The following is a 12,613-nucleotide window of genomic DNA, read 5'->3' as shown; positions in this document are numbered from 1 at the left end:
GCTAAAGGATAATCATGTAGCCAATGCGGTTATTTTGTTTCTTGCTTTCTCACACGAAAATTATTCGACACGTGTATTTAAAACAACACTTGAAAAGATATTTTGTGTGCTACAATGATGCTTATGTAACTATATATTTTAAAGAAATCATCAAAAGGTACAACTCCCCACCTCCACCACCGGACCCGCTGCCACCTGGAAAGAGGTGAAAATGCAAAAACCCACATCCAACACACACAAACACACACACACACACTACAACAAACATTGTAGTTCACATACAGATTATACTGTACATTACAACTGTGATGTTGACACTGTGTGGATGTATTTAGGAGACCAGAAGGAAAGTTTAAGATGCAGCGAACCCCTCGGGATGAAGCTTTGCAGATCCTCAAACCGCAGATGGACAACCCTCCCGCTCCACAGGTGAACACAACCTGACAAATGCTAGAATACGCAGATTAGAATAAGCAACAACACGGATTTACTTATTGCTCCACATGCAAGGTTTAAAAGTTAGAAAATGTTAATGCCTCTCCAGCCCAAACCTCCTGTTGCTCTCTCGCCTTTGGCATCGGGAATGAAAGAAGCGAGCACTAAACCCACCAGGAGTCCAAAGACAAGAGTTTCAGATCGTCCTCCGGCCACACCTCCTCCAGGTAACTCGTAGTCGTTAAAAACATGCATGGCTGTACTCATAAACAGAGGCAGTGGATGCAAGTGGTTTGTATTGTTTCTAAAATTCTTCTTCAATCTTTTGATGCAGTTTCTCGTGAGCTCCCAGTGGAGACAGAGACCATACAGACACAGCTTCATCAGAGCACCAACGAAGAACACTACACCTACACCAATGTTCCCTGGAGGCTTTACCTCAGAAAAGAGGTGGGTACATACACAAATACACGCACACACAAAACATTAGGATCCACTGTCATTGTGTTTGTAGTCTACTACTAGTCTACTTTGTTTTACAGGTTTTCTATCCCAAAGACAGCTTCAACAGTCCTCTGGTGCTTGACCTAATTTTCAAACAGGTAACTTCAGAGAGAGTTAAATCAGTGCTGGATGAATGAACGAAACATCAATAAATAAATGCTTCGGTTTGATATTCGTGGTTGTTTGGTTAAATGCATTTGTTAATTCAATCAGCTTCTTTTAGCCTCTCGCCACCTGTGCTCCACATTTTTTTTATCTAACACCAGAACAATCACAGAAAGATCAAACTACATTATTTCAAACATTGCCTCTCCTCTCGTCTGTTCTCTCGCACAGATAGTGAATGACACTCTGTCGGAGGCGTGTGTTCGCATCACCCGGGATGAAAGGCAGAAAATGAAAGCCCTTTTCGGTAGTTTGTCTTTTCGTCCTGGAGACATTCTTTTAGACCTCACGCTCTAGTCCAAACACGGCTCTTTGACATTCATCAGTTCATGTGTCTGTTTGTGCGAATGACAGCTAAGCACGGAGTTCAACAGAATGTGGATCCGGTGGAAGAGCACGTGAAGAAAACCATCGTCACGGCGGCGAGAGAAACCTGGGAAATTTACTTCTCCCGACTGTTCCCTGCCTCGGTGAGGATAGTACGAGCAAAATATCTACTGTGTGGAACATTTCAGTAATTTCTTTTCCATATTTTTTCACCTTCTCATTTTCTTCAACCTATGTTTGTACAGGGTAGTGTTGGAACAGGTGTGCAGGTGTTGTCAGTGTCCCACAGCGGCATTAAGCTGTTGAAGACTGTAAAAAGCAGCGCTGCCGCTCCAGACTACTTCCGAGTCCTCCGGCCTTACACGTACGTGCTTTTTTTTGCTTTGTTTGCATTAGCATGTATTTCTATTTCATTTAACCTGTTGGGATAACCACAATTAAATTATTAAATTGGTTTACCAGGTGAGGGCCTAAGGACCTGAGACGTCACGAGGCCTGTAGGCCAGAGCCTCTAAAGTTACGGTTCATATTTCTTATTTAAAAGAGCTTAGTTAAAAGAGATGCCAAGCTACCATAGCAGAGACATAAAAATCACTACAAATAGACATAAGTGACTATAAAGAAGGGGGTGGGGGGGGGGTCTTCTAATCCTTCTAATCCAAGGAGATTTGTTTTAATAATTTGTAACAATTCACATTGTTACCATTACCATTCAGTCACATAAAACTACACCTAAGTAGCAGTGGACCCCTTGAACTTTTATAGTTCTTTATAGTTTATTTATAGTCTTTTTTAGTTTGTGTTTGGGCAGCAGAGACCTGTTTCAAACTTATCAGGTGCAATTTTGGTTCACTGTGGTGTAAACATGTAAAAAAAAAAAACTACTAAAGCTAAATCTTCAAGTCAAAAAAAAAATCCCAATAAATATCTAATCACAATAGAGACAAAACTACTAATTTGATGGTAAACAGACAGATTAACATCTTCACAAACTGTCAACACAAAAAGGAAAATGTTTTTATAAAATGTCATTTAAAGCACATAATTTGCAAGATGACAATTATTACCAGATATACAGTGTATATGTGTGTGTGTGTGTATATATATATATATATATATATATATATATATATATATATATATATATATATATATATATATATATACACACACACACACACACACACATATACATATATATATATATATATATATATATATACACACACACACACACACACACACACAGATGTCATGTTTTAATTTGTCACTTGTATTCTAATGGACTTGGTTTTTACAATTGAACTATCACTTTTATAATTTTTACATGTCCTCTACTATTATTCTACTCTCTACTGTTATAATGTTGTTCATTTCTACTATTTCCGTATCTTTGTTTGTTTTGGTAAATCCAGCTACCCTGAAGACAGCTTGGCAATGCTGAACTTATTTTGTGAGACAATCCTCATATGTGTGTGTTACCTCCAAATCACACAGTTTATTTTAGTTTTAGTTTTGTTTTTGTCTTTTTAAGCTATGCTGACATCTTGTTTGTAACCATCCCATCACAAAACATGCTGGAGTTTAACATGACCAATGAGAAGTTGATCCTGTTCTCAGCCAAGGCTCCACAGGTCAAACACCTCATAGACACCTTCATCAATGAGATCAAAAAGGTACAGCATGTGCATAAACACACACCTGTCAAACATCTGTCAGCTTACAGAGTAAAACATACTGAAAATACATACTCATACCTTTTTAATATCATGAGTGAAGCCAGATCACATGAGGCAGGTTCAGGGATGATGGGAAAATCCAAAATGTATATGTTTTCCCTTCCTTCTCTCAGGACTCAGACTATGTGGTTGCAGAATGTAACTTTGTGACAGACGACCGCTCCATGCTCAGTTTTCACAAAGGTGACATCATCAGGCTGCAGGTCATGGATGGCCTGGAGAGAGGTGACACACTGTGGCACACGTAGCAAAAAGTCTTTCATCTTTTATGCACATTTGTGGTGCAAGCCGGTGTTTGTAATGTGTGTTTATACCCCTCCAGGTTCCAGCTACGGTTGTGTGGTGAGGAAGAAAGTGGTGTTTTTGGAGGAACTGAAGAGGGACACACAAGACTTTGGTGAGAGTTCATAAAATGCCCGAATTGCCCAACAAAATATTAAGTGACATTACCCAAACAGAGTAGTTCCTGCTCAAGTATTTGTAATTTAAACCCTCATCTGACTTCAAATTCATAAATGAACATCTCATAGTGGATATGATTATGTTTTCTGGATTTCATCTACTTTGATATGTTGTTTTTATTTGGATAAAAGAGCAAGAGTTTTTCTGTCTGAATCCTAATAGTGTTCACTGTGAATGTGAGAGGTGGCCTTGTCCCTATTTAAAGCACTTTAGGCCAATCTGGGATAATGGACCACACTGAAAACACATCCTTTCACTTTGAAAGGTGTTGCAAACCCGCCAGTTGCCAGTGGACACACTGACAGATGATGAGAAAATGGGCCTCCTGGGCACAATCAGGGGAAGTGGTCTTCACCCTTTTATATCGATTTTCGAAGGTTTTGTGTCTGTTCGTGGTTATTTTATGTGTATATAATGACATTTTGTGTCTGTTTATAGTCATTTGTGTCTGCTTTTGGTCATGTTGCTCATTTTTTATTGTTGTGCACCTCTTTGTGGTCATTTTGTGTCTTTTGTGGCCTAGATGTCCATGCCCGGGTCATCCATTCAGTAATCCATCAGGCAACTTTAGCATTAGTTTGGAGTTTTTAGCCAGTTGAAAAGAGCTTTACTACTTTAATGTCTTTCTTGGCTCTCCACCAACTCCAGCGCTGAAAGGTAGAAATATCAGTCTCTTTACCAACTAAATTCTTCACTATGTTCAGCAGGCAGTTGGTAAAAGAGGTGAAAATTCATCAAATTCGAACATTTGAGCCAGAAAAGCAATATCATCTAAATTGCCCCGAAGAGCTGGACAATAGCTTTTTGTGCATTTGTCTCTACAGGTGACACTTTTCACTCTCAGGGTTGAGACTTGATGTTGACCCTCCTATGGAGGTTGGGGTCAAGCATGGACCTGAGAGTTACTCTTGGGGAATTCAATGAAGTCACTACAATATTGTTACAAGTGATAGAAATACCTGCATATTTAGTTTATATAGAACTTAGACATTATGTCCAACTTCAGCATCAGCATAACTATGGTGGCAAGTTGGAAGAAGGGCTAATACTGCTCCGGCCTTACAGCAGACCGTTCAGGGCCACGAAGCAACAATGTGGATGTGGTTTTGTATAACTGCATGTTCTCATCCCTCTGCCCTGTGTTTGCCAGGCTGGAAGTTCGGTGCTGTGTTCGGCCGCTCCGGAGCTTTCCCGGCTGACTGCGTGCATCCCGTTGCTCCCCCTGACTTCCTGTCGCTGCCATTAGACCGCAAATCCGAGCCTCGCGGAGGAGCGGGGCAGTTCGCTGTGTCATCGGCCGTCGCTGTTGCTGTGGCATCCACCATGGCTGCACATGAGATCGATCAAACAATTGAGGTGCACAGTAGTGCCGTAGCTTTTGCATCAAACCGAGTTGAGTGGCAGGTTGTTTATTCCCCGTCGGTCTTTGCCTTTTAGAAAGTTTCCCTTGATGGTTTTTCGGATGGAGAGCTGGATGAGAGAGCCCTGCTGGACAGTAAATATGACATGTTGGAGTTTGCCAAGAAGTATTTCAGACAAGGCCCCAGCGGGAAGGGGTAAGCCAGAGAAAAACATATACACTGATACACAGATGATCTCAAAAGTAGTAAAAAAATTATGTGTCCAAGTTCTGTACTGAAAACCTGATTTTCATTTGATCTTATCGTGCTTTGTTCACTATGTTACTGAGTGAAACTTTTTACTATACTACATTTGTTCAATAGCTTTAGTTATTTTGCTGATTATGAGTTTGAATGCAAAACATTTTGTTAAATACCAAAATATGATGCACTGTTAGAAATAATGACCTACTAACAGTGTATTAAGTATTTAGAAATAGTTCCATCTCAACAAACTACTTTGAAGCATTGAGTTTAAAGTTAACAACAATGAATAATATATTTACTATAACAAATGTCTCCTTGAATATCAAGCACATTTAGTTGATTATGTTTCTGTGCTTTTTCGAATGCTGAGTGCAGGTTAATCCATTTTATAGCGTATCATTGAAAATTTTGGTGGTGAATACTCCTTCCAGCACCGTTTACATCCAAAGCCTGCACTTTGTGTCTGGTTTTGTTCTCAGAGATCCCCTGAAGAGCAAAAGCAAGAACAGAGACTCCCGGGAGCCCACTGAAATGATCAAGTTCTCCAAGGTGCCTTTCTTCTTACTATAACGTAAAGCATCTTAGCACTGTATTCCCATAAGGCTGTGTGGTTTTAAGGGTGTATTCACTTGTTTACGTTACTTTTCTTGCCTCTTTCCCAGACTCCTCTGAATGAGTCCCTGATAGAGTTCACTGATCCAGCGATGAACAGAGTTGCAGCTGATCTCTTCCTCTGTAAGTCCTCACCGTCTCTTGTCTGTCCTATAATGACATTGTCTGACTTTTATTACATCCTCTGTTAAAATGAGATGAGTTGATGTATGAGATTTTGATTGTTCATACAGCTACATTTTCTTCTAAAAATGCCATTCAGGACTCAAATATTGTTCATCCTTGTGCGTCTTAATGTCCGTGGGTTGTGTATTTTGTGTAGCGGTGATGCGTTTTATGGGGGATGCCCCATTAAGGGGACTGACAGAGCAGGAGGTGGTCAGCAATTTCCTTAAGGTAAATGCCCAAACCATCATTTTATACTTACTTTCTCTTTAACCGTGTGTTAATAAGTGTGTGTGTGTGTGTGTGTGTGTGTCTCCTCTTTGTAGCTTGTAGGAGAGTTCACCTTGATGAGGGATGAGGCTTACTGCCAGCTTCTCAAACAGCTTACCACTAACACCAGCTCCAAACCGTAAGTCTAGCAGCAAACACACAACAAACAAACACACACACACACACACACACACACCGTACTCTTCTTCAACAAGCTGTGGCTGTGCTGTTTTGGCTTGTACAGTGATAGCTGCCAACGAGGCTGGAGGCTGCTGTACATCCTGACTGCTTTCCACCGCTCCACTGAGGTCCTCAAGCCTTTCCTGCTGAAATATTTGCAGCAGGCTTTCCGTTGTACCGGGGCCCAGTTTCAGGGTAAACTATCACCAGGTGTGAATCTGTTGAACTCATTACCAAAGCTACCAGCATGTACTCTCTAATGTTTTGTTTAAATGTCTCAGGCATAGCTAAGGCATGCGAGCAGAACCTGAAGAAGTCGTTCCAGTACGGAGGGCGCAGTGTTCCACCCAACAGCATGGAGCTGAAGGCCATGATGGTCAGTGCCAGCTCTTATTTACAGCACCTGCAGTAGAGGAAGAAGAATTCAGATGAGTCAAGCTACTAATTACAGAGTGTAAAGATATACTGCTACACAAAGAAGTAAAAGAGTAGAAATATTAGCTGAAACATGTGCTAAGAAGTATCAGATTTAACCACAGAAGACCTACATCCAGAGCTATAATTTAGCAAGATATAAATATAGCATGATTGTTGTAAGCAGCAAATGACTGTGGCAGCTAGTTGGACCAAAATATGAATGTGATTATATTGTATTTTTCTGTTGTTGTCAACCAATCTCATGAAAAGACTAAAACCAACAATCAGCTGATGCTATTAACATCGGTTCCACACCTAAAGCCTGTTAGAGCTTCTTCCTCTGTACCACAGGGCTCCATTGTTTAAAAATGATTAATACAGCCTTTGTAGTCTGAAAATAATACCAACAAATACAGTATTTAAGCCTAAAACAATGTTCGGCTGTTTTAGGAAATTAAACAAAAGAAACTATAGCTACTCCGGTGTTTACTTTGTGCTCCCCAGATACAGTGTTTGTGTAGGTTTAGATGTGGGGCAATCCTGAAAAACGAAGCCACAATCTGACACGTTCCGTGCTCTATGTAAACTATGTGAGTGTGTTATTATTTCCTCAGGCAGGACGAAGTTCAAAACGTCAGCTGTTTCTGTTTCCTGGAGGCATCGAGCGCCACGTGAAAATCAAAACATGCACAGTAAGTGTTGCCGATTCCCCAGTATGGCTGCGCATGAGGAGCAGGGTCCTTATAAGAAGACGTGTGTGTGTTAATACTGTGTTTTTCAGGTTGCCTTGGAGGTGATTGAGGAGCTGTGCTATGAGATGGGTTTACACAGGCTGGAAGCCATGGAAGAGTACGCCATATTTTTAGTCACCAACAGAGGTGTGTTTACAGTCGCACTAACCACAGGGTCTCTCACACACATTAAACATCAGTGCACAAAGTCAATGGCTTCCTCCCTGTCAGTGAAGCAGAGCCATTCGCAGATCATGTATCACACTGTTATCTGGTTTCTAGCTGCGGAGAAAGTTACTCGTGAGGATGAGCCTCGATAGGGCTGTCATGGCAAAATAACAAGAGATGGCTCGGCTTCCACCTTTTATTTCCGATAACCATGTCACAACACACAGTCTATGCCAGAAACAATCCAGTCCACGTCTTCCTCTTCGTTATGTACCAATGTGCAAACTGTGTGCGTGGCAGCACGCGCCGTGACACGTTTTACCGTCTTTCAGCAAATTGCTTTTTTCTTTGCATCACAATTTCTGCTTCAGTAATGAAAAGTTCAACACTAATCTCCCCCCATTGCATTTGATTTAAAAGGCTCAACATAATAACCAATGGTGCAAAGTAAATAAGTACAGTATATGTACAAGTACATATACTGTATTTTAGGACAGTTTTGAGGTATTTCTACTTTACTTTAGTATATTTAATCTCTTGCTAATTTATATTTCAGCTTTTCACTACATTTCAGAGGTAAACATTGTACTTAATCTATTTTTAATCGATAATTGTTACATTTCAGAACTTGATTAATAAAAATATACAATCACAATGTTAGTGTCAAATCACAGCTACCCAGCAGTTTGTAAAATAAATAAGATTATAATTATTACATTCAAAACCTGATCATCAAAACATGTATAAGGCCATTACAATAAGCGCCATCAGTAATTATAATTCAATGATATAATTTCTTAGTTATGTAAAACAAACCACTCTGCTTAAAGAATAGCTCTGCTTTTGTTACTTGCACTATTTTAACTAATGCTTTTGTTACTCAAGAAACATTTTGAGTGCAGTGATTGAACCCATTCCTTTCCCCACTGACGGTAACAGTTTCTCCTGCTCGTGTGCCACAGCAGGTTACACAACATACACATCATCATTACGTTTCAACTAACGCTGCTGGAGCAGGTGTGTTCAGTCAATCAAAAGCTAGAAGATACCAACTGACTTCGTCGTCCCCCATTCCATCTTCATCTTAGATGGTATCTTCCAGCTTCTGATTGACTGAACACACCTGATTCAGGTAATCAGCAGTGGGGTAGGGTGGGGAAAGATGGAAAACTAGCAGGGCAGAGGGGCTTGAGGAACAAGAACCACTGGGTTTTGTCAAACATACATACTCACAAATGTTTTTTACATCCTTTTTGTGTGCGCGTGTCTAGGTCAGAATGTGCGTCCCCTGAACAAACACGAGTACATCCTGGATGTGGCGACAGAAGCCGAGTTGGTCGACTCAGACTATAGCTTCTGGTTCAGAAGAGTCGTCTGGACTCAACCACTCAAGTTTGACAATGAGCTCTGTGTCGCCATGCACTATAACCAGGTACAGGTACATAACATAAATACAGTATGTGTTATCTGAATACCTATGTGACCGTGTTTGTGTGTGTGTATTCAGATCCTGCCGGATTATCGTAAAGGTCTGCTGAATGTCCTTCCTCATGGAAAAGTGAGCGATCAACAGTTCCACCAGATCTCCAAACTGGCCGCCCTGCAGCACAGAGCCAAAGATATGATCTTCATTCCCAGCATGTGAGAAAACAAGAACAGGAGAGAAGGGTTGAGCTGTTCTTTCTGTTAGTGCCCAGAGAAGATTGTTTGTGTGAAAATGTGGTTTCACTTGGCAGTACAGATACCAAATATCTGCATTTGACCTTATTAATCCTATTCTTACTGAGTAAATGATCCACAGTTGTGGATCATAAAGTTGTAAGAATAAAAAAAAAAAGAGGTTTGCACTTACAACTACTACAACAAGAAAAAGGATCAAAAGAGGGGAAGGAGCACACATGGTTTCCTTCCTCACTTTAACCACCGAATTCCAATTACTCCATCAGTGATAAGATTTCCGTTGTACATTAATATGTACATTAGCCTTTACCCAATAATATTTACAACAATTATCAATATTTCTAAGATGAATATATTTTCCATTATGTCAGAAATAAACGGGATAATACCCAATGAGGTACAAGTTCAGTGATTGGAACTGATGATGTGGAGGTTAAAGATCCAGATGAGGTAGTGTAAAATGTCATAGTTCATTTTTCTATTACAACCCCAACCCGGTATTATTTATATACTGGTCACATGAATAGTTCTGCGTATGGTCACGGCAGGAGCAGCCAATTAGACAAGAAGTAACGCCTCAATTGTTGCAGCAGTTTTTTTTATTTTATTTCTCAACTCAAAAAAAATTTCATGTTGCTCTTCCAGTTATCACGTCCTGTTACATCTCACACGCAGAGGCAGCAGCAGAACAGAACTGCTCGCTGAGTCGATGCAAACCACTGTGAAAAAGGCTGCAAATCCCTAAGACTTCTGTTTATCTGAGATTCTCTTTCTGCTCCTCTCTCCTCATGCAGACATGAATTATCGGAGTACATCGCCACACCTCTGTTCAAAAAGCAGCCGCCACAGCAGTGGGTTGCCATGGTGACACAGCACATGCAGCAGGTGCAGACCCTCAACCAGCACCAGGCCCGAGCACAGTTTTTGGGTAAGATTTCTGTTTACATCAAGAGGACATGAAGAATTTCACTACACGTTTTATTGTAATGTGGCAAGTAGACGATTACAGTAACTCACATTCCAGAACATTAATTTTGTGAGTAACTGTTATTGTTAAAGGTTCCTAGCATTTAGGGGGCAATGGGTGATGGGCCTATGTAGGGAAAAGGCTCGTAGGCTCGTTTCTTACGATTTTGGCCAGAGGTTTATGATTAAGAACATCAACATGTAAACCAATGGCCAAACCCGAAATTGTCTGTAACTCTAAATTTAAAAAACATATTACATATAAAAATCCAAACATTATAATGTGTGACCACAGACAATTTGTCGCAATTAGTTTTTTTGTATTTTTATTTTACTTTCTGTACTGTATATGTATATTTCGGTTTCTGCTACCTTGAAATGAACTTAAAAGGGACTAAATTTGAAGAGATTTTGGATGCTAGGGAACTTGAATCTATTGGGAGGTGTTATTGTTTTTAACGACACATGGTTTCTTTTAATGTAATGAAACACAACTATTTTACTAACATTGAGTGAATGTATGAGTGTTTGTACTGTTTTGTGGCTCTTTCTTGAAAATGAGATTTAAAATCTCAATGAGTTTCTTACCTAGTTAAAAAAAAAAAGTCCCTGAAAAGTATCTTTCAAGTGCTTGACGTATCTGATGTATATATCGTCTCATTTTTCAAACTGATAATCTTGTTTAAGGTCTAGGTGAAGCGAAATTATTTGTGTGTTAACGGACTCATTTTTGCACTTCATAAAGGTGTGGGTTATGAGAAACATATCAAACTGAGAATAGTATAACCTATCGTGACTTATAGTTTGAAATCAAGCTTCTCAAACACCAGATACTGAATTCTAAACATGTAGTATACAGTACATGTCTCCCCTCAGAGAATAAATGTGACAGTCTGTGTTTTCTCTGTAAATTCTGTGTCTCTGTATGTGCAGGGCTGGTCAGCGCATTCCCCATGTTCGGCTCCTCATTTTTCTACATCCACAGCAGCAGCTCCACCACCTTCTACGCCCCCTGTATTCTTGCAGTCAATCAACATGGTCTTCACTTCCTGCACAAAAATACACATGTAGGGAACGACACAGACACATGCACGATTTGCAGGCACTGATGTGACTCAGCTCATCGTGACTGAAACATGAGCTGAGAAACCGAGTTAAATAGTTTCACTGTGTGATTATGTTCGGTCTCTGTGGTGCAGGAGCTGATGGCAGTGGTCCCCCTGGTGGATGTGCAGTCTTGCCGCACCCAGAGGCCCACTGCAGGTACCAGTTACCCATATGTGGACCTTACCTTGGAGGACGTGAGCATGCAGCGGGTCATTCAGCTGCAGCTGGAGCAGGTATTGTGCAAACAAGGCAGTAACACAGACAAAGACAAACTTCATGGGACACAACTTTTCATTTTCAGTGGAACTGCAGTGCTATTGTTGCTTATGCTTGTTGTCTTTCTCCAAAGGGCCTGGAGCTGTGTCGAGTCATTGCCATGCAGGTGGAGAACATGATGTCTGTCCGGGAGAAGAGGCTCGCCCTGCCACCCAGCGAAATCACCATGCTGTAACACAGTCTTAACAGCATGCACGCATACGTGTAGTTACACCTGTAGAAAAACCGCCTACCTCTTCTTACCTTCAGGTGTCTGTGGCTCATACAAATACGTACACACCTGATACTGTATGTAAATGCACAAATCAGTCTCACTTCTATTTATTTTGCTGCATTAACTGAATTAATTGCAACCTAGAAGCACTGAATGTTGATTGAATATTGATCAGTGTTTTTCAGGATCAACGCTGATAATTGCACTTTCAGTAATTCAGATATTTACATAAAATCTGTTTTATCTGTGTATGAGGCAGCTTCACAGGCCTGTGTCTTGTCACTGCAAGCTTTTATAACTTATATAATATTATTTTGTTTTTATTGCTACTGTTGAATGTAAAACATCATGTTAGTGTAAAAGGTTAATTCAAACGTTCAACCAAAGATAATGCGTAAGCATACTTATTTTGTAAAGAATATTTTTTCTAAATAAAATAAGCAGTTTTAAAAAGAGACTAAGTTGTGTGGTTATTTGTTATTGGGTATCAGCATAAACCTATATGGTGTTTTAAAAAAAAGGGATCATTAATATTTATATAATGACCATAGTCTCATTCATGGCTGCAAGTAACAGTTTTTCTTTGTT

At 40.1% G+C, this 12,613-nt stretch overlaps 1 protein-coding gene across 1 annotated transcript in view; it reads left to right on the top strand.

Moving 5' to 3' along the window:
• Positions 1–12,474, top strand: part of myo15ab (myosin XVAb) — a 48,577-nt gene extending 36,103 nt beyond the window's left edge. The window contains exons 50-76 of the mRNA XM_067499110.1: positions 145–205; positions 336–429; positions 545–662; positions 770–885; positions 978–1,037; positions 1,276–1,351; positions 1,459–1,574; positions 1,677–1,795; positions 2,966–3,107; positions 3,284–3,395; positions 3,493–3,567; positions 4,783–4,988; positions 5,070–5,188; positions 5,719–5,788; positions 5,902–5,974; positions 6,174–6,247; positions 6,343–6,425; positions 6,531–6,661; positions 6,748–6,842; positions 7,498–7,575; positions 7,665–7,761; positions 9,054–9,214; positions 9,290–9,423; positions 10,257–10,390; positions 11,362–11,495; positions 11,628–11,768; positions 11,885–12,474. Of these exons, the coding sequence (XP_067355211.1) occupies positions 145–205; positions 336–429; positions 545–662; positions 770–885; positions 978–1,037; positions 1,276–1,351; positions 1,459–1,574; positions 1,677–1,795; positions 2,966–3,107; positions 3,284–3,395; positions 3,493–3,567; positions 4,783–4,988; positions 5,070–5,188; positions 5,719–5,788; positions 5,902–5,974; positions 6,174–6,247; positions 6,343–6,425; positions 6,531–6,661; positions 6,748–6,842; positions 7,498–7,575; positions 7,665–7,761; positions 9,054–9,214; positions 9,290–9,423; positions 10,257–10,390; positions 11,362–11,495; positions 11,628–11,768; positions 11,885–11,986 (2,921 nt within the window). The 3' untranslated portion in view covers positions 11,987–12,474. The remainder of the gene's footprint in view (positions 1–144; positions 206–335; positions 430–544; positions 663–769; positions 886–977; positions 1,038–1,275; positions 1,352–1,458; positions 1,575–1,676; positions 1,796–2,965; positions 3,108–3,283; positions 3,396–3,492; positions 3,568–4,782; positions 4,989–5,069; positions 5,189–5,718; positions 5,789–5,901; positions 5,975–6,173; positions 6,248–6,342; positions 6,426–6,530; positions 6,662–6,747; positions 6,843–7,497; positions 7,576–7,664; positions 7,762–9,053; positions 9,215–9,289; positions 9,424–10,256; positions 10,391–11,361; positions 11,496–11,627; positions 11,769–11,884) is intronic.
• The last annotated feature ends 139 nt before the right edge of the window (positions 12,475–12,613 follow it).

The sequence above is a fragment of the Channa argus genome, chromosome 3, assembly GCF_033026475.1.
Source record: "Channa argus isolate prfri chromosome 3, Channa argus male v1.0, whole genome shotgun sequence".
In the NCBI taxonomy this organism is placed as follows: Eukaryota; Metazoa; Chordata; class Actinopteri; order Anabantiformes; family Channidae; genus Channa; species Channa argus.
Note: the sequence above shows the minus strand (reverse complement) of the source record. Positions and strands in the feature narration are given on the sequence as shown.